This window comes from Sebastes umbrosus, chromosome 21 (genome assembly GCF_015220745.1).
Source record: "Sebastes umbrosus isolate fSebUmb1 chromosome 21, fSebUmb1.pri, whole genome shotgun sequence".
Classification (NCBI taxonomy): Eukaryota; Metazoa; Chordata; class Actinopteri; order Perciformes; family Sebastidae; genus Sebastes; species Sebastes umbrosus.
This window is the reverse complement of record NC_051289.1, coordinates 21,327,221-21,345,756: the sequence shown is the minus strand read 5'-3', so window position 1 is coordinate 21,345,756 and position 18,536 is coordinate 21,327,221. Positions and strand designations below refer to the sequence as shown.

Sequence of the window (18,536 nt, the reverse complement as noted above, 5' to 3'; positions counted from 1 at the left end):
ATCCTACCTTCGTGATGGTTATAATGTTCAGTTTTTGTTGAAACTGATTAAGAGAGGTGTTGATTAAACTGTATGGTCATGTTGCGTTATACTGACAGGTGTTTCTATTCTTTTATCCACCCCATTTATATAAATGAGAGTAGGCTGAATATTAGAAACACCTCTATGTGTAATGCAATATAGTTCAACAGCACCACAAACTACATCCTCTAAAATGACCATCCAGCTGTATACAGCTTTGCATGTATCAAAAATAAGTGTTACTCTCACTTTAACCCCCTATAATCCACACTTATGTAACCACCCTACCACATTCAATGCAAGGCCAAGTGACAAATACAGCATGTAACCTATAATTTGCTATATTTCTATACATTGAATGTCGTTATAATGCAGTTATTAGACACTCAAAATGTGCCTCAGCAGCACATATGTTACCAATATAGAGCAGAGGTTTGCTCTTCTTGACTAAAATGTTCTTTCTCACATTTCCTGGGTTGCTCTGTGGGCAGTGGAAGTTAAGCCTCAGTCACAGAGCTCCTTTTCATATGTCTCTGTGTCTCCCTCCCACCCTGTAGCTGAGTTGTTGAGAACTGCCCTGTAACAGCATGCAGGGTGCACCCACAGGGGCGGCACTGAAGTACTGTGGCCTCTAAATGGAAGCCTATAGGGCAGGGTTCGCTGAGTGATGCATAGTAGGAGGTATACTGTACGTCTCTATTCATATTACAAAATGACAGGGTGTGTGTGCTACTGTAGGCATTTGATGTGGTGGAGTTTGGATGCGTGTTCGATGCAAGTCTGTCTGTCTGTTACTGCCATAAATCTTTTGATTGAAAGGGAGCATATGAGCAATACAAAGCTTTTTTTAATTATCTCACTTGTTCCTATACCCTTACATGACCCCTCCAGTCATTTTTGCTTTTTCAGCCCATATATGGTCATGCTGATTCATTGCGCTGAGTCACTTTCACCACACAGCTCTTTATGACTTGTAGCACCCATGTAATAATTTCCTGAAAATGAAATAATGCCTAAAATTGTGATAAAATTTGCTCTTATCCTGATCGAAAATGTAATAAAACCCAATAATGTAATAACTTGACCAATAATGTAATAAAGTGTCATGACTGATATTATAATAATTAATAATTTTATATATTAAAATAATTTTCTGGCATTGCAAAATGCAATTATATGCACGATGTTAGAAAACTGAGAAGAATATTCCCTTTTCACAGGAGCCATTTTGACATGTCATTGCAAGGTAAACACAGGTGCAATCAATATCATGTATTATGCCCTGTTACATTTAGGTGGGCAAATGTAAAAATGTAATGTTCAATTAAAAAAGTTGTTGTTTCGCAGCTGACTCTAGAGTCTGAGATGTTCCAGAAGCACTTAAACACACCAAACGTTACCATGCAGTGATGACAGATTTCTGACAAAGAGTAAAAGTGACAAGAGTATTTACTGTGATGGATCACCTACTGTATGTCAAGCAGGTTACATGCTTCTGCAAGTTGGTGCTTATACCACACAGTCATGACTTGTAAGCAGAGGATGCCTGGAAGATAGGAAAAAAAGTCATTGGTTTGACTATTTTTTTTAGATTAATCACTATTAACACCTACAACATACTTTGGAAAAAGAGGCTAGTGGATGACTATGCTATAGTGCTTGAATGCATGAACAGTGCAGGAATCTCATTTTAAAACAAACTATCTGAGCAATTGAAAAATGTTTTGCGTTTAAATTGATTTCCACATCTACTTTGTTAACCTTAAAACCAAAACAGTTAACTCACCTCTTATTATCTTATTCTTACATGCAGTATTCCTACATTACGAGCGTTGATATTATGATCTGTGTTTCAGAGTTAAAGCTTATTTCAGGAAATCTCATAACACTGAGGCATACTTATCTATATCTCACACCAGAAAACTCAACATTTCCCCAGGATTTTCCAAAAGTGACACAAGGAACAGATCAGTGTCTGTCCTTCTACTGAATACGACATTTAAGCAATATGTAGGTAAAATGTAATAACAAATAAATACCAGTAAAATGTCATGGTTTTCTGGTTATCTTTAATGTTTTGTAAAATATTATATTAATGATATGGACATATGTCATATGTATGATAAGACTAATGAGACTAAGAGCCTACAGCCATGCCAGCTGCATGCCAACATCAGCAGCATGCTGATGGTGAGCAGGTATTACTATGTTAACCATTTTAGTTTAGTGTGTTAGCATACTAACATTTGCTAAATAACACTAAACACAAAGTACAGCTGAGGCTGGTGGGAATGTCATTAGTTTTGCAGGTATTTGGTCATAAACCAAAGTAATGGACAAACTAAAATGTTGGCGCTGGATGAGAAGTCAAGGGATCACCAAAGTTATTACAATTGATCCGGAGACATGAATGTGTGTACCTAATCCATGCCATAGTTGTTGATATTTCCTTCAAATCCCCAAAATGTCAGCCTCATGATGTTTTTGAGATATTTTATTCTGGACTTAAGTGGTGGTGCTGTTAGCATGGCTAAAAATATAAGTAACTTCAATTGTTGACAACTTAGAGAAAAATACTTTAATGCATTCTCTATTGAACTTAATGACGTCTTTGCCTAGCTGACCATATTTACTTACAGGAAAACTCACAAGCTAATTTGATGGTTGTGAGTTGCGATTATCTTCTCAGTTTTGACCACCTTGGTTCACAAACTGCAAGAAAATTTGATATTTGATCGTGTAATCAATTCTGGTTTTGGCCAGCAAATTCATTAACTCGCTGTCAGGGGACTGATTGAAAAAGGATAGTGAGCAGCTGCTCTGCTTGACCTTTGACCACTGAGGGAGTTTTGTTGAAGAGGTCACAACATAGCTCAAGACGAGTCATGTAGCACTCACCTCTAGCCAGAGCTGCCTGTTCTGTGCTGCTTGTGCCATCTTTTACTCTGACAGGCTCTAACAGATTATCCAACAGAGCCCCCCAGGGCGAGCTTCCAGTGCCGACCCTTGGTGTTCAGGTATGCTGCGAAAAAGCATGTCGGAAGAATGGAGAGGGAGGGGGAGTTCAGTGCAAACCTTTTGCTGATAAGACAAAATATTTCAGCTGTGTTCACTTTACCCATTAGCCTAGTAGGTGTACTAATAGAATTTGATTATAACATTATAAATCCAATATTTTGTAATATTTCACCATCTCAAAACTTCTCATAACACATTAGTGCTTTAAAAGCTCCATTAAAGGGACTGTTTGTAAGAATCAGAAATGCTTGTTAACAGCGACACCTGTGGCCGTTAAGTCAACGAAAGTCAGCGTCGGGCTTGCGCTTGCTCGCTCTAAATAGACATGAACGAGCATCGTTCAAAACAGTGAGGCGACACACGTCAGCTAAAACCACAATATCACTATATTTCACCTGCTTGGCAGTAATGTTAGCTGACCAGACAAAGGTCTCTCCATGAATCAATGCTGATCCTAGTGTTGGCTTTTCCTGCTTCAGCCTCCCGACCGCGGTCGGAGGGAACAGGGGAGACACCGGCACCTGGTCGGAGACGATAACGTTTCTCGCTGTGGAGCCCCGTCACTTCACAAGACACAGGAAACCTCTGTTGGTCTGGAGGAGCTGCAGCATTTATTTCTGCACAAACGTCCACTCTACATTCACTAGATATTCTCAGAGCTAAACTAACTCTTCTGCAGTGTGTAGTGTGTAGTGACCTATGCCAACACTGTTTAACAGACAGGCTTCACTATATAGAACTTTGTGGTTTTGGTGCTTCCGTGTAGTTTGTGTTGGAGTCTGAGTCTGAACAGCGTAGCCACACGCGAGCGCCCATATGCGAGCGCGCATGGGAAACCGACCAGGGTGATTTATACGTGTAAAAAGTTACTTTAAGTAAAGAAATGCTAGTACAGGCAAACTTTAACAGGCTTTAATGATGTGTATTACATAGCACTAAGGATTCAATTAGACTTTTTCATTTAGTCATACATACCTGTTCCAGGTCTCTGGTAGAGACCATTTTCAACAACAGCCATTTTAACTCGTCATTGCAGAAAATACACAGGTGTAACAAATCATTTTAATTATGGCTGTGTGCCAGCATGCACAATGCCAAGGCCTTGGCCCTTGGACACATACATGGAATACAGGCATCGTTATTCATCATCAATGTTATTGATTACACCTGCATTTAAAGGGACTCTTTGTAACTTTTTACACGTATAAATCTACTGGGTCGGTGTCCCATGCGCGCTCGCGTGTGGCTACGCTGTTCAGACTCAGAATCCAACACAAACTACACGGAAGCACCAAAACCGCAAAGTTATATCTAGTGAAGCCCTTCTTGGAAAACAGTGTTGGCCGCGGTCGTAGTACGCGGAGGGAGACCGTAGCTTTGGTCTCCAGGGCCGGAGTCTCTGTTGTACTCTGCTCCTCTGCTCCGCTGCCTGCCTGCCTGCCTTAACTCACCTCGCTCCACCTCACGTGCATGCGCGCACACTACACACTGCAGAAGACTTCGTAGCTCTGAGAATATCTAGTGAATGTACAGTGGAAGTTTGTGCAGAAATAACTGCCCCAGCTCCTCCAGACCAACAGAGGTTTCCCGTGTCTTGTGAAGTGACGGGGCTCGTTATCGTCTCCGACCGGGTGCCGGTGTCTCCCTCCGACCGCGGTCGGGAGGCTGAGCAGGAAAAGCCAACACTAGGATCAGCATTGATTCATGGAGAGACCTTCATCTGGTCAGCTAACATTACTGCGAAGCAGCTGAAATATAGAGTGATATTGTGGTTTTAGCTGACGTGTGTCGCCTCACTGTTTTGAGCGATGCTCGTTCATGTCTATGTAGAGCGAGCAAGCGCGAGCCCGATGCTGATTTTCGTTGACTTAACGGCCACAGGTGTCGCTGTTAACAAGCATTTCTGATTCTTACAAACAGTCCCTTTAACGAGCCAAAAATGTCTCACATGGAAAAGGTCTACTGTGCATGCTAGCTTACCTGTAGAGCCAGCTTACTAACATCCCTAATGGAGCCATTGTTCATATTGTTATACACCTGTGTTTTTCCTTCTGTGACAAATCAAAACTGCCAGGTATTAGAGCCCCACATAATTTGTTAGTTTTAAAGCTCCAGTATAGTTTAGTATTATTACTACCGAATCAAATTAGTCCCTGAAACAGGAAGCTAGTAGCTAACGTTAGCTACTACCACAAATCATCACCTAAATAGATAGCACTCAATTTACAATTTTAGCTAATTTTTATATGTCATTTGTGTCCAACTGGAGCAAACTGGTGTGATAAAACAATATATAGCTAGCTAAGCTAGTTGGCCATTACAGTAGGCTACATAACCAAACAATGGCTATGACAGTTAGCTTTACAACAGTAACTACAGTAGGTTAGCTAGCCAGCTGTTAGCAGTTAGCTAATGTTATACCAGCAAGTTTAGTCATACAGAGAAAATTACATTACATATTTCATTGCTGGAAAACAATACAGTGCAAATAGAGGTAGCTTCCGGAGGAACTTACTCAGTATTTCACTTTTCTCTCGTACCCGTGGTTTCTTTTGGTTTATCTTTGAAGTACTGCACCATATCAAGCCCTCCTGTCACACAGGCAGCTGCACTTCATTGATGCTTGATTGCATCTTGAATCTTACACCTGATTGGTCAGCTGGTCTGACTGATACTGATGCTGCTGGGTAAAATATAAAATTATGAAAATAACTGATAACCAGTAAATTATAATGTCTTAAAGGGACTGTTTGTACCTTCTTACATGTATAAATCACCCGGGTCGGTTTCCCATGCGCGCTCGCGTGTGGCTACGCTGTTCAGACTCAGACTCCAACACAAACTACACGGAAGCACCAAAACCGCAAAGTTATATCTAGTGAAGCCCGTCTGTTAAACAGTGTTGGCCGCGGTCATGGTACGAGGAGGGGACCGTAGCTTTGGTCTCCAGGGCCGGAGTCTCTGCTTCTCTACCTGCCTTCAGTCACACACCGCACGCGTTCTCGCTATTTCACTCCACTCTTACGTGCGTACGCGCACACTACACACTGCAGAAGAGTTAGTTTAGCTCTGAGAATATCTAATGAATGTACAGTGGACGTTTGTGCAGAAATAACTGCTGCAGCTCCTCCAGACCAACAGAGGTTTCCCGTGTCTTGTGAAGTGACGGGGCTCCGCAGTGAGAAACGTTATCGTCTCCGACCAGGTGCCGGTGTCTCCCTCCGACCGCGGTCGGGAGGCTGAAGCAGGAAAAGCCAACACTAGGATCCAGCATTGATTCATGGAGAGACCTTCGTCTGGTCAGCTAACATTACTGCCAAGCAGGTGAAATATAGTGATATTGTGGTTTTAGCTGACGTGTGTCGCCTCACTGTTTTGAGCGATGCTCGTTCATGTCTATGTAGAGCGAGGACAAGCGCGAGCAAGAGGACGCCGACTTTCGTTGACTTAACGGCCACAGGTGTCGCTGTTAACAAGCATTTCTGATTCTTACAAACAGTCCCTTTAACTGTTTGCTCTCCATTCTGTCAGTTTTCAATTATCACAAAAGCAATTCCAATGATACAAATTAAGCTAGTTTAAAATAATCTTCATGGGAATTACTGGTCCAGTATACAACAAATTTGGTCTGAGATACTAAATAATAGTGAAAACTATATAACACATATTAGTGGCTGAATGAATGGTTTCACCACTCTGGTCTTGAAGACACTTTGCCCCCCCTTTGAGACAGGCCTTCTATAATTAAAGAATTGCAGCCAGCCATGAGAGGAGGTGGAGACTAGCAGTCGAGACATGGGAACTAGTGGGACTCTTAATGTCAGATTCTTACGTCCTCCCCACATTAAAATGGTAGGACTGTGCCTAAATGGCCCTTAGGCTTTTACCTTGTGCACTGCGAACTTCGCCATATTACTTTAACATCCACAATCCACAGCGTGTTAAACTTTGTGGATTGTGTTTGACACTAAGTCGCTGCAGTAAAAAGGTATATGAAAAGAAAAGCTAAGGTATAAGACTATTTGAGGCTTAACAGTAAGGCTGAAAGCCTAAAGCAAGAAATCATCACATACAGTATAGGAGAAAAGAGGATTGCTGAAGCACCATTGACAGTGAATTGATGGTTTGACCTGCTGCGGCTGGAATCACTTAGAGATGTGAATGGTCTCCGTATGTGCTGTCTTTTGTTACCAAAGCCAATGCACTCTCAGTGGGGTATATTATGTGGCCTGCTCAGATTATGTCAGAGCAATGTGGAGTTTTTCTTTAACTTTATTTTATTACAGAAATCTTTCTTGTTTGATAGAAGATTAACATGAAGCAGTCAGTGTCCCCAATGATTTGAAGGGATGGGAAATGCTGCGTAATGCTGTAATTTTGACTGGTTTTAGGAGTTGACAACTCTGAAGAGTGTTTAGGGGAGGTGTTTTTTGGTAATGGCACTGGAGCTAAAACAAGATTATAATAATTGTTGTCTTATATGGAAAGTTCTCAGCCAGAGTCCAACAGCTGCAGCTTCATCGGCAATAATCAGAACTGTTACATGTATACAGCGACTGCTGTTAAGCTATCTCTCGGTGAAACCAACTTCAAAGGATCTATAATGTCCCCAGATACATGCCTCCTAAAGAAAAAGTGGAAGACTGCTGCTGTAGTGCAGCTGTGTGTCTCCATTCTCCATGTGGTCCAGTCGAGCTATGGGATGTGCCAGTGCATTAGAGACATAATTAACTGTCTTGAGAGGGCAGTCTGGCTGGATCGGTGGATTGGGGTGACGTGGAGAGACTAAACATCAAGCAGGATGGCAAACAGAGACTCTTTTTAGTAAAATTGTGATTATGGGATCTTTGAGCTGAAATAGAACAGCTGTGTCTCAGAATATAGTTTGGTTTCTTTGAAGAAAGTAGAGATCTCACTTGCTAAATTCAAAAGTTGGACGCTGAATTTGCAAAGATGGGTATGTTTGATCCTCATTTTCAGAACAAGGAGGCAAAAATACACTGGATAGTCTACCAGCTGACTGTCTATCCATGAAGCATGCAATCATGTATGTTGCATAACTACTTCTATTTAGAGCATGGTTATAAAATTTCATTTTTAGCCACGCCAGCAACGTGGCTCTATGGGATAGCACTGTCGGTCTGCCAGTCTGTCTACCAATTTCATCCAGACTGAAATAAATCAACAACTGTTGGATAGATAGCCAGAAATTCGGTACAGAGTTTCATGGTCTCCAGGACTTAAATCTTAACCACTTTGGTGATCCTTTTTATCTAGCACCATCAGAAGGTCAAAATTTTCACTTATTCTGTGAAATATCCACCTTCTACTTGTCTGCTTAATGGAATATATGGAAAACCATAAAATTTGATACAGACATTCATGGTCCCCAGTTGATGAATCCCAATGACATCGATGATCCCCTGACCTTTCCTTTAGCGCCACCCTGAGGTTGACATTTGTCAACTATTGGATGGATTGCCATAAAAAGACATTTCTGTTCCTCTCATACTACTCAAACCTGCAAAAACGGATTATTATTTTTGGCCACTTGAAGGCAGCGGTTGATATGAGGAACTTGTTAGCAGACAGATGATTATTTACACATCCAGCAGTTACAGAGCAACATTATCCTTCATCTGGAGTCAGGTTTGTGTCCACTTGGTGAATGTAAGTCTAATATTCACTCTCTTTTTGCTCGGTTTTTGGTCTCTACCAACTCCTGAAGGAAATATCTGTCTCTTAAGCTGCTAAATGCTCCACTATGTCCACCAGTTTTTTGCAGAAAACAGCATGTTAACGTGCTGACCTAAGATGGTGGTGTGTTAAACCTAATGTTACCTGCTAAACATCAGCATGTTAACATTGCAACTGTAAGCATTTTACCATGCTGATTCAGCTCAAAAAAACAAAGAACTACAGCCTCACAGAGCAGCTAGCATGGCTGTAGATTTCTCTTCACATTTACTTGGTTATGAGATGTCATGTCTAATCATTTTCAACATGAAATATGACCTCTGCATTTAACCCATCCTAAGCATTTAGGCAGTGGGCTGCTGTGAAGCACCACATGGAGCAACTTGGGGTTCAGTGTCTCGGTCAAAAAACACTTCAACAAGCGGACAGAAGGGATCGAACCGCCGACCTTGAGGTTAAAGAACGACTCACTCTACCCACTGAGCCACAACCGCTCCCAATATCACTCATTCTGTGTCTTTGACCCTGAGCCATTACTCTGCAAATCCTTAGATGCTATCTCTCTGTGGTCGCTGGTTTTCAGTGTTCAGGTCTGCTGTCCACATTCCTCGCATTCTGCCTTAACCCTGGATTCCTGACCTCTCTTCACCCTCCTTCCAGAGTGGGTGACACCGTGTTTGATCCCTGCACACGTCTTACCTTTCGCCACCAAGCTTTCTCCTACGTGGCCAGGAAAAGAGTAGATGAGTAAACATGTGAACTGGTTTAAGCCTGAGAGTGCATGTTGCATTAACAGAGGGCCCTCATTATCATTAATCACACACACGTCTGGACGGACGTAAATTATCTCTCCAGTTGGATGTCTGTATACATGGATCCTAAAATGAAGGTATTTGGTGTTCAGTTTCACCTGCAAAATTACAGAAGATTGCTATCTTCTCACTCATTTTCAGACAGTGATTGAAAACAGGATACAAGACTGTCAGTGCTGCGGCTTTACTTAATGATTCAGCCTGAGACTGGTATAGCCTGGAGTAGCACTAGTTACCTCTAGCAACCAAATAAAGCTTGATGCGATGTCAGCTGTGACTGTAGCTGCCGTTTGCATCATTTTGGGATATCAGGTCCACACAATTTCAAAAGTTGTTTTAATAAACCTTTACTACATCATATTGTCAGTATATTTTGTGCATGTTTCAGTTGATGCTGAACCTACATATCACGTCAACGGGCTAAACTTGGCCGTTTCCTCTACATCACCATCCATCAAATGCTTGCTGGGAAGTGCTGATTAAACAGAGACTGCCCAAAATTCATATTATTTCTGTCTTTGCCTGGACTCTATGTCTCTATGCCTGATATCCACTATGTGCCATGATTATAAACCTCCATGCTATACAGAATATGCAGCCTTAAGCTCCACACCTCCCTTTTCTAAGCATTGTTTAGGTTTAAGGGCAAAACAGAAATTATCTTTTATTCCTCCTAAGGAGTTATTTCATTTAACAAAGCGTGACTGTGCAAATGTAAAAGAGGACATGCAAAACATAACCAGTAATCTGTTCTTTTCCTTAGAAAGAATCAGACAATAACAGCTATTGCATAAATTGTAATGAAAATTAAATTATCAACTTAATAGGAATAACATGGCACATCTGTAGGCCACATGAGTCTTCAATACTCAGATGGCGTCATGCCGTACATCTGTCAGCAGGATGGCTTTTGTCATCCATTCTGTCAAGAACACAATACATGTCTGCAAGACCTTCTCTGTCTTATGTCAACAGCATGTCGTGTCTGTTGTGGCTGGTTGAAATATAACTCATATGCAGTCATCTTGGGACACTGACAATTGATTCAGTATGCATATGGGACATTTTTACCTCAACTTTGAAGTTGTCTTGTTGTAAACAGACATGAGCCATTTCATTTAGTTGAAGCAGACGCTGGCACTATTAGTGACTTATTGTTACATATTAGTTGCTTTCATGGTATTATTAGCCTCACATATCCTTCTGTTAGGAAGCCACCCATCTTCAAACTCTGCCTTTATTTTGATCTCAACTACTCACTACTAAAGTTTCGTGACTGCATCTTGCACAGTTGTGACGCTATCGTGTTGACAAAACCTTGTTCATCAATATGTACAGCTAATTCTCCAGTGGACCTCCATGCTGGTGTCAGACAAGATGGTTACTGGAAGACTTGTGATGTAACTGCCAAGCTTCCATTGATGTGACTAGTAAATGAAGCTCAGCGTAAGTTCAGTCAGGAAGACCATCCCTATGCTGCATTCATTCACAATTCTCTCTTTCTCACTCCTCCCGTTTCTTCTTAATCAGCTGATTATGGGCGTTCACTCTTTTAGTTAAACCAAGCAGATCTTAATACGATCTTAAATCAACCACATCCAACCATCATATCCGGTGCCCAGGCTGAGCTCATTAGAAATCCACGCCTCACCACATCCAGATCTTCAGCATTCTCATCTCATTACCACCACACCAGTGTCTCGACCCCATGGAGGGGGGATTCCTATTCCACTTACGGCTTCATCACCCCCTTAAAAATACCATGTTTCGATGGGGTCCAATCACAAAGCCTATTCACATTTCTCGTCTTGTTATGCACGTGTCAATTCTTTTTTTTTTTTCACTCCAAATGAAGTCTCTCCTGATTGAACTGAATGTGTGGCTTTGTGCCAGGTCTGGAAGGTACTCTTTCAGTTTTATTCTATAAAGACTGACAGGTTATTAGAGATTGTGACCACTAAACACAAAAATAAGTGTAAGCAATAGTAGTAGTAAGTAATACTGTAGTAATTGTAAAAACAAAATCTAAATAAAATGGGAGGGTCTCAGAATTAACTTTGCTTACTTTGAGAAAGAAATGCCCTTTTCTAACCATTATCTTGGCCTTTATGCTTCTATAATCATGAATGCCTGGTCTGAAGAATCACAGGCTCTAAAGGGAAGGTCGTGCAGACTGGAAACCAGTCACTACAGTCACTGGCATTCCACACCAATCTGAGAGATGGGCTTTGTCAAACACACGCACATACACAGACTGACGGGAGGAGGAATTTTGGGCATTTTGGTTAATGTGCTAATTTCTTTTCTTGCCCAGAGTTAGATGAGAAGATTGATACCTCCCTCAGCATTAAGACCGAAAACACTGGTCTGGCTCTGTCCGAAGGTAATAAAATCCTCCTACCAGCACCTCTAAAGCTCAACTAATTATCCTCTATATATGTACGGTACAAAAACTGAGGCGTAAACACAACATGTTTTGGTTTTACATGGGGTTATGTGTAGGGCTATTTCTTAGGCTGGTTTCAGATGCAGCGGTTAAGAAAACACGGGATACTTGAGGTGCAAATACTAAAACTAAAAGATCCCAGTAAGCCCCAACCTGTTTTCCAGTGAAATAAACCGAGTCCTGTCTGTGATATATTTCTAGAGGCACAATGGAGGCATGATATGCTCAGGAACTACGTTTTTCAATGCAGTTTCCATGCAGGCTGCTGGAAATACACACTATCCCACCACAGAGGCCCCTGCTGCCCCAACCATGAAAGAGTCCATTTAAAGCCTCAGAGGCTGGACGTGACCTGAGTTTACTGTCTAGGGTGTATTAGCCTTCCTTCCCTCTGTGCCCAGTCAAGGAATACATGATGAGGACTGTAGGACCCTGTTGAAGGTGCACAGCCTGGAAGAAAAACCTCTGGAAGACTACATAATTTGCTCCCTATACACCCAGTATTATTTAGTGTGTTATATTTTGTGTCCAAATAAGTCTCAGGCTCAGGACAATAATGATCTTCATGAAGTATTTGTATTTATAGTAGTTTATTTGAATTTTCAGTTCAAATGCTGCAAACAGTTTTTTATTAGTAAATCCCTCAAACTCACAAACAGGACTTGATGTGTGTAGTTGCCAATGTTTTTCATCCAAGGCTAGAACCTAACTGGAAAATATTTCTGTGGACAACTTCAGAGAGGACATGAAATACCGGAGAGATATGAGTAGAATTTTGAGTGTTGACCTTATTTCTAAGGCAGCCATTTTGAACAACAAGGTGGGAAACTGTGTCTGGAATCTTATCATCAATATAAAAGTAACTTACTTCAACACATACAAAGCAAGATTAATTAATAACAGAATTATAATGTTGAGATTTTTAGAGCTTTTTGGTTGTTTTTCTTTATTTTTATTCATTTATTCCACCTTCTATTGGCCTGGGAAATGAAATAGTGGTGAAAAGAAGTTTTTTCACCTGGAAGGTGTAACACAAGCAGGCTTCATATTATCACTCACAAATCCCACCTCCTGCCCAGGTTCCCCCACCAACCAGTAGGAGACAGTAGTGCAGCGACATGAGGCAATCTTCATCTGCTAGTAATATTGTCACAATACTTTTTAGGGGCTCAAAGATTATTTAAATTGGCTTTAGGTTGTTACTTTTTTTTGAAAAAAAAAAAAAAGGCCTGAATGTTTCACACAATTGCTATAATATATTTATGTTTCTTGGGAGAGTTTCATGAACATTTAACCTGCTTTAAAAGGTGTTTTTAGACCCACTTTTACTCCCTTGTTTTCCTCTCTAACGATTCGTGAATTAATTCTTTATACTTATATGCATAGATGTATGTACACGTGTGTTTGTGTATATGAGTGCATTATGTAAGTATGTATATTGTAACAGAATTGCGTTGCTAGGCAACAGCTTGGATCCATGTGTACTTCTTGTCAGCTGATGTCATTGACACACACACTGCAACTAGGAATTAACTGGGACACATTTAGAATGTTTACGTTTAAAATTGTGTTAAGGGTCTAAATGTTGTATATTCGTGACATCAGGAATGCGCAGAAATCCTGACAGCTTGTTTCAAAAGCAGAGTTTCTGGATACGGGCTGTGTGTATTTCCCTGTGGATTGAGTGTTTCGATACTTTCACAGTATTTATATAGGACTTAAGCCTGCTTTATAACAAAAAAAACATAAAAATCGCACTTTTTTTATAATATGGGACCTTTAATAACTTCCCCAAAACAGTCTAATGTTGCAGGCAAAATGTTCTATCTTTGTTATTATACCACATTACAAGAACGTTTTCTAAAAACCTTCTGTAATCTGAGGTCCCAATAACATCATAGAAAGTGTTACAAAAAATGCAACCTCTTTCACGCTGTGAAGTCAGATTATAAATAAAGTTTGGAATTCAAAAAACAAAAACAAAAAAATAATAATAAAATAAACCATTGAAGGCACCAGAATTTGATGATGTCATCGGAACTCAAGTCTCGACTACAAATCCACAGAATGTGATGTAATAAAGGCTCTAGAAGCAAAAGCACCATGAGATATAGATAGATAGATATATAGATATATAGATATATAGATATATAAATAGATAGATAGATAGATAGATAGATAGATAGATAGATAGATAGATAGATAGATAGATAGATAGATAGATAGATAGATGGATAGATAGTACCAAGGGACTGATCAGAACTACAGCTCCAACGATTTCGTCATACCAGAACGCGTGTAGTGAACGTCAGTAGGATATTCACTACTAATATTACAGAACAACGAACACGACACTACTAGGCTGAAATGTTCAGACTTAGTCCGACATCTAGACCAGAGGACAGACTCCTCAAGGCCCGGACCTTGATGCAGGAGGCAAACAAAAAAAGAGGCCTTGTCCCAAATTCAACCAGAGTAGTCGTAAAGACACATTTGGAGGAGAGACCAAAACTTGCTAAACAAGCTAAACAAGCAGTGAGGTTCACGGAGCTCCGGACACGTCAACAGATGGCTTTTGACAACAAGGCAACTTTACAGAAGGAGCAGGCTACCGCCAGAGCTCTGAGGGAGAAACAGAGCCTTGCCCAGCGGGAAGCTAAGAGAATGGCTGAACTGGCAAAGCAGAAGCAGGAACAGCAGACAAACAGCGCTGCAATGCGTCACACACACCGTGCCGGCATTCGGATGCCGATACAAGAGAAAAGGCAGCGAGAAAAGGAAAAGCGGCAGAAAGATTTGGACTTAAATCAGGCTCGGGATAAGGACCGCAGGTTGTTCCAACATGAAGAACAATTGAAGGATATGAAGGCCAGAAAAAAACAAATCAATGTACAGAACTTCAACATCGCCATCGAAAGTGAAAAACGTGGCAGACTGCAGGAGCAGAATGCTGCAATGAAGACTGCAAAAGCAGACAGGTTCACGGAGAAAGAAGAGGCAGAGCGTCAAAGTGATTTGGACAGTTATCTGACTAGGGGTGAGGACTGCAGGTTGCTCCAACATGAAGAACAATTGAAGGCTATGAAGAACAGAGAAATCAGAATCTCTGAACGTAACTTCGATATCTCCATTGCATCTGAAATACATTTGAGACTGCAGGAGGAGAATGCTGCAAAGAAGACCGCAAACGGCAGTTCGTTCCTAAAACCGACTGCAAAAGCAAAGAGGTTCAGGGAGCTCCAGACACGACAAAAGATTGTTGACAATCTGGCCTTAAAGAAAGAGGGGGAAAACCCGGGGCGCAACACTCCCTCCCCGAAGCTACTGCCCGTCCGAAAAGGGTTGGCTTTCACTCATAGTCTAGAGGGGTCCAATTACATCTCTGCAGGTAAAGGGGAGCCACATTGCAGACTTCCGGAACATCCTGAACACAAGCTACTGTCCCTCCGAAAAGGGTTGGCTTTAGATCATAGTCTAGAGGAGTCCAATTACATCTCTTCAGGTAAGGGCGAGCCACATTGCAGACTTCCGGAACATCCTGAACACAAGCTACTGTCCCTCCGAAAAGGGTTGGCTTTCAATCATAGTCTAGAGGGGTCCAATTACATTTCTTCAGGTAAGGAACCACAATGCAGACTTTCGAAACTTCCTAAACCTTTTAGAGCGCGGTAGGGGCTCAAGTTCTGCCAAGATCTTTACGAAAGGGTTTCTTCAGGGTGCTCCGGTTTAATCCCGCACACTTTAAATTTAAAAAAAAAAAAAATAGTGTAGAGGACAGAATTAGTGTATTTTCATTGGGGACATGTGAATGTCCTCTGCTGAAATAACACTATGACTGGTTACTCTTTGGGCCTTATGTTTACATTAGAGTTTACTCCGGGTGCTCCGGTTTCTTCCTGCACACTTTAGATTTAAAAAAAAAAAAATTGTGTAGAGGACAGAATTAGTGTATTTCACTGGGGACAGGTGAATGTCGTCTGCTGAAATGAACACTATGACTGGTTACTCTTTAAGCCTTGTGTATACGTTAGGGTTTACTCTGGGTGCTCCAGTTTCTTCCTGCACACTTTAAATTTAAAAAAAAAAAAATTTAGTCTAGAGGACAGAATTAGTGTATTTTCATTGGGGACAGGTGAATGTCCTCTGCTGAAATGAACACTATGACTGGTTACTCTTTGGGCCTTATGTTTACATTAGGGTTTACTCCGGGTGCTCCGGTTTCTTCCTGCACACTTTAAATTTAAAAAAAAAAAAAAATTGTGTAGAGGACAGAATTTGTGTATTTTCACTGGGGACAGGTGAATGTCGTCTACTGAAATTAACACTATGACTGGTTACTCTTTAAGTCTCATATTTACGTTAGGGTTTACTTCGGGTGTACGGGAAGAAACATAAGGCCATGTTTCTTCCTGTACATTTTAAATAAAAAAAATATTGCATAAATAAAAAAAATTGAAAATTGAATAAAATGTTTGGACTTACATTTTCATTTCAAATATTTATTTTTTCTTTCTAAGTTAGTCATGTGACCACCACAAACTAATCTTTGTATCATGTTACAGTTGAGCTACAGTTAGATTAACTGATGCTAACATGACTGGTTTTTATGGCGATCTGGACAGTAACACACAATGCAATAGGGAAGAACTTGTTATACACAATCTCTGTACTGTACAGGCTGCTGAAGAGTATCCTCCGCAGCAACAGACAAGGAGCTCTGGGTCACTGCTGACAGGAACTGCTTTGAGGGATTGTACAGCTAACTTTTTATAGAAAAACAGACAGAAAAACACCAGGACTTCTCTGTAAAAAATGTTAATATCTTTTGATGTGTGTTGGTTAGAATGATTTTTTTTTTCCTGACTCCCAAGACCTGGGAGAATATTTTTCAAAAGCCCAAAACCTTGTTCCTTATGGTTCTCTGTGTGGTTTGAATACTTTTCTTTGAGATTCAATTTCCGTTTTAGTTTTTCTCTTGTCTTTATGGTAATTTGAATCATTTATACATTCATGTGACAGCACTGCAACTTACACATTCTGATAGTCCAGTTTGATTGTGCATTACAGTGTTGAGATTCTAGAGTATTTTTTACGGGGGACTTCCGGTGACGCTGGAATGTTGGCCTCAGGCGTGTTGGCCTCGCTCTCCCGCGAATTCACTCTAAAACAGTACTTTTCCATAACCCCTGAGATTTAAATAGCATATTTTTGAACAGTACCCGCTATATTAACAAAATCAGCGAAGTCTAGGAAGGGCGATGCCGAAGCTCCGAGTGTGTGTGGTAGCGTTATCTCATGCTTAGCCGACATGGCAGGCCTGCTAGAGGAGCACAGAGCTAGCATCTCCGCTGATTTAAAGACAGTCTTCACAGCCCTCGAGGTGAAGTTGAACATCACCCAGGCTGCAGTAACCGAGCACGGCCAACGTATAGACTCTCTGGAGTCAAATGCTGATCTGCAAGATTGGCGAATTCAAGCGCTAAGTCGGAGAGCATGCTCTGAAGATCTTGCTGCTCACTTTCAATATCCTGGATAGAGCACTCTTGAACTTGATGCTGAGGTTCTCGTCCCAACAGATTAAAGAAAAAATTAAAACAGACTCAAAATAGGATCTATAAAATAAGATCATGAGGGTCTTGTCAACATAAAACAGACAGAACAAACGTTGCTTGCCATTCTTACACAGCATCTCATATGAATGCAGTGTTGCTCATAGTCTGCTGGATGGCCACTTTATCAACTTTATAGGGTGACATTATGTCAATGTTATGATTACAACCCCCAGTGGGCTAAAAATTAATCAGGTTTAAGCATTAAAGGTCCCATTTTATGCTCATTTTCAGGTTCATACTTGTATTTTATGTTTCTGCTAGAACATGTTTACATGCAGTAATATTTAAATAAAAAACTTTATTTTCCCCATACTGTCTGCCTGAAAATGCTGTGTTATTTCTCCATGGATTGAGGGTTTCAATAATTCCACAGTATTTATACATCATTTAAACCTGCTTTATCATAAAAAAAAAAGACATGCTGGCTGACCTGCAACGTATCCTGGTTGAGGAATGGAACGCCATCCCACAGCAATGTGTGACCAGGTTGGTGACCAGCATGAGGAGGAGGTGACAGGCTGTTGTGGCTGCGTATGGATCTTCCACCGCTACTGAGGCTCCTGACGGTGTATTAAATGAATAAAGTGTAAAATAGCCAATATGTCTTGTTTGCGCCTTGTTACTGAAAGAGAGTTCAATCATCCAATCCACCAAACAACTCAAAACAAGAGTCAATTCCAACAGGAGAATACACTGTTTACCATTGGCTGAGCATTTTGGCAAATTCTTCTTGGGCGCTACCCGCATATTCAGCCGTGCTGCTCATCCCACAAATGCATGATCCTTACAAGTTGGGCATCATTGCGAAGGTAAATAAACATGCTTTCCAACGATGTAAAATACAATGCCAATTAGCATTGTAACAACAGAGAAATAATCGACCAAACACAAGTTTCCGAACTTTTTTTTCCCAGTTTATATGTGCGCATG

At 40.9% G+C, this 18,536-nt stretch overlaps 1 protein-coding gene across 1 annotated transcript; it reads left to right on the top strand.

Annotated features, from left to right (window-relative positions):
* Nucleotides 1–14,206: 14,206 nt before the first annotated feature.
* Nucleotides 14,207–16,339, top strand: LOC119480185 (trichohyalin-like). Its single transcript, XM_037756220.1, has 2 exons — nucleotides 14,207–15,798; nucleotides 15,961–16,339. The coding sequence occupies exon 1, from the start codon at nucleotides 14,362–14,364 to the stop codon at nucleotides 15,664–15,666; it is 1,305 nt and encodes a 434-aa protein (XP_037612148.1). The 5' UTR covers nucleotides 14,207–14,361; the 3' UTR covers nucleotides 15,667–15,798; nucleotides 15,961–16,339.
* Nucleotides 16,340–18,536: the final 2,197 nt, after the last annotated feature.

Coding starts and splice junctions, on each gene's coding strand:
- LOC119480185 (XM_037756220.1), top strand. CDS start 14,362: ATGTTCAGACTTAGTCCGACATCTAGACCAGAGGACAGACTCCTCAAG.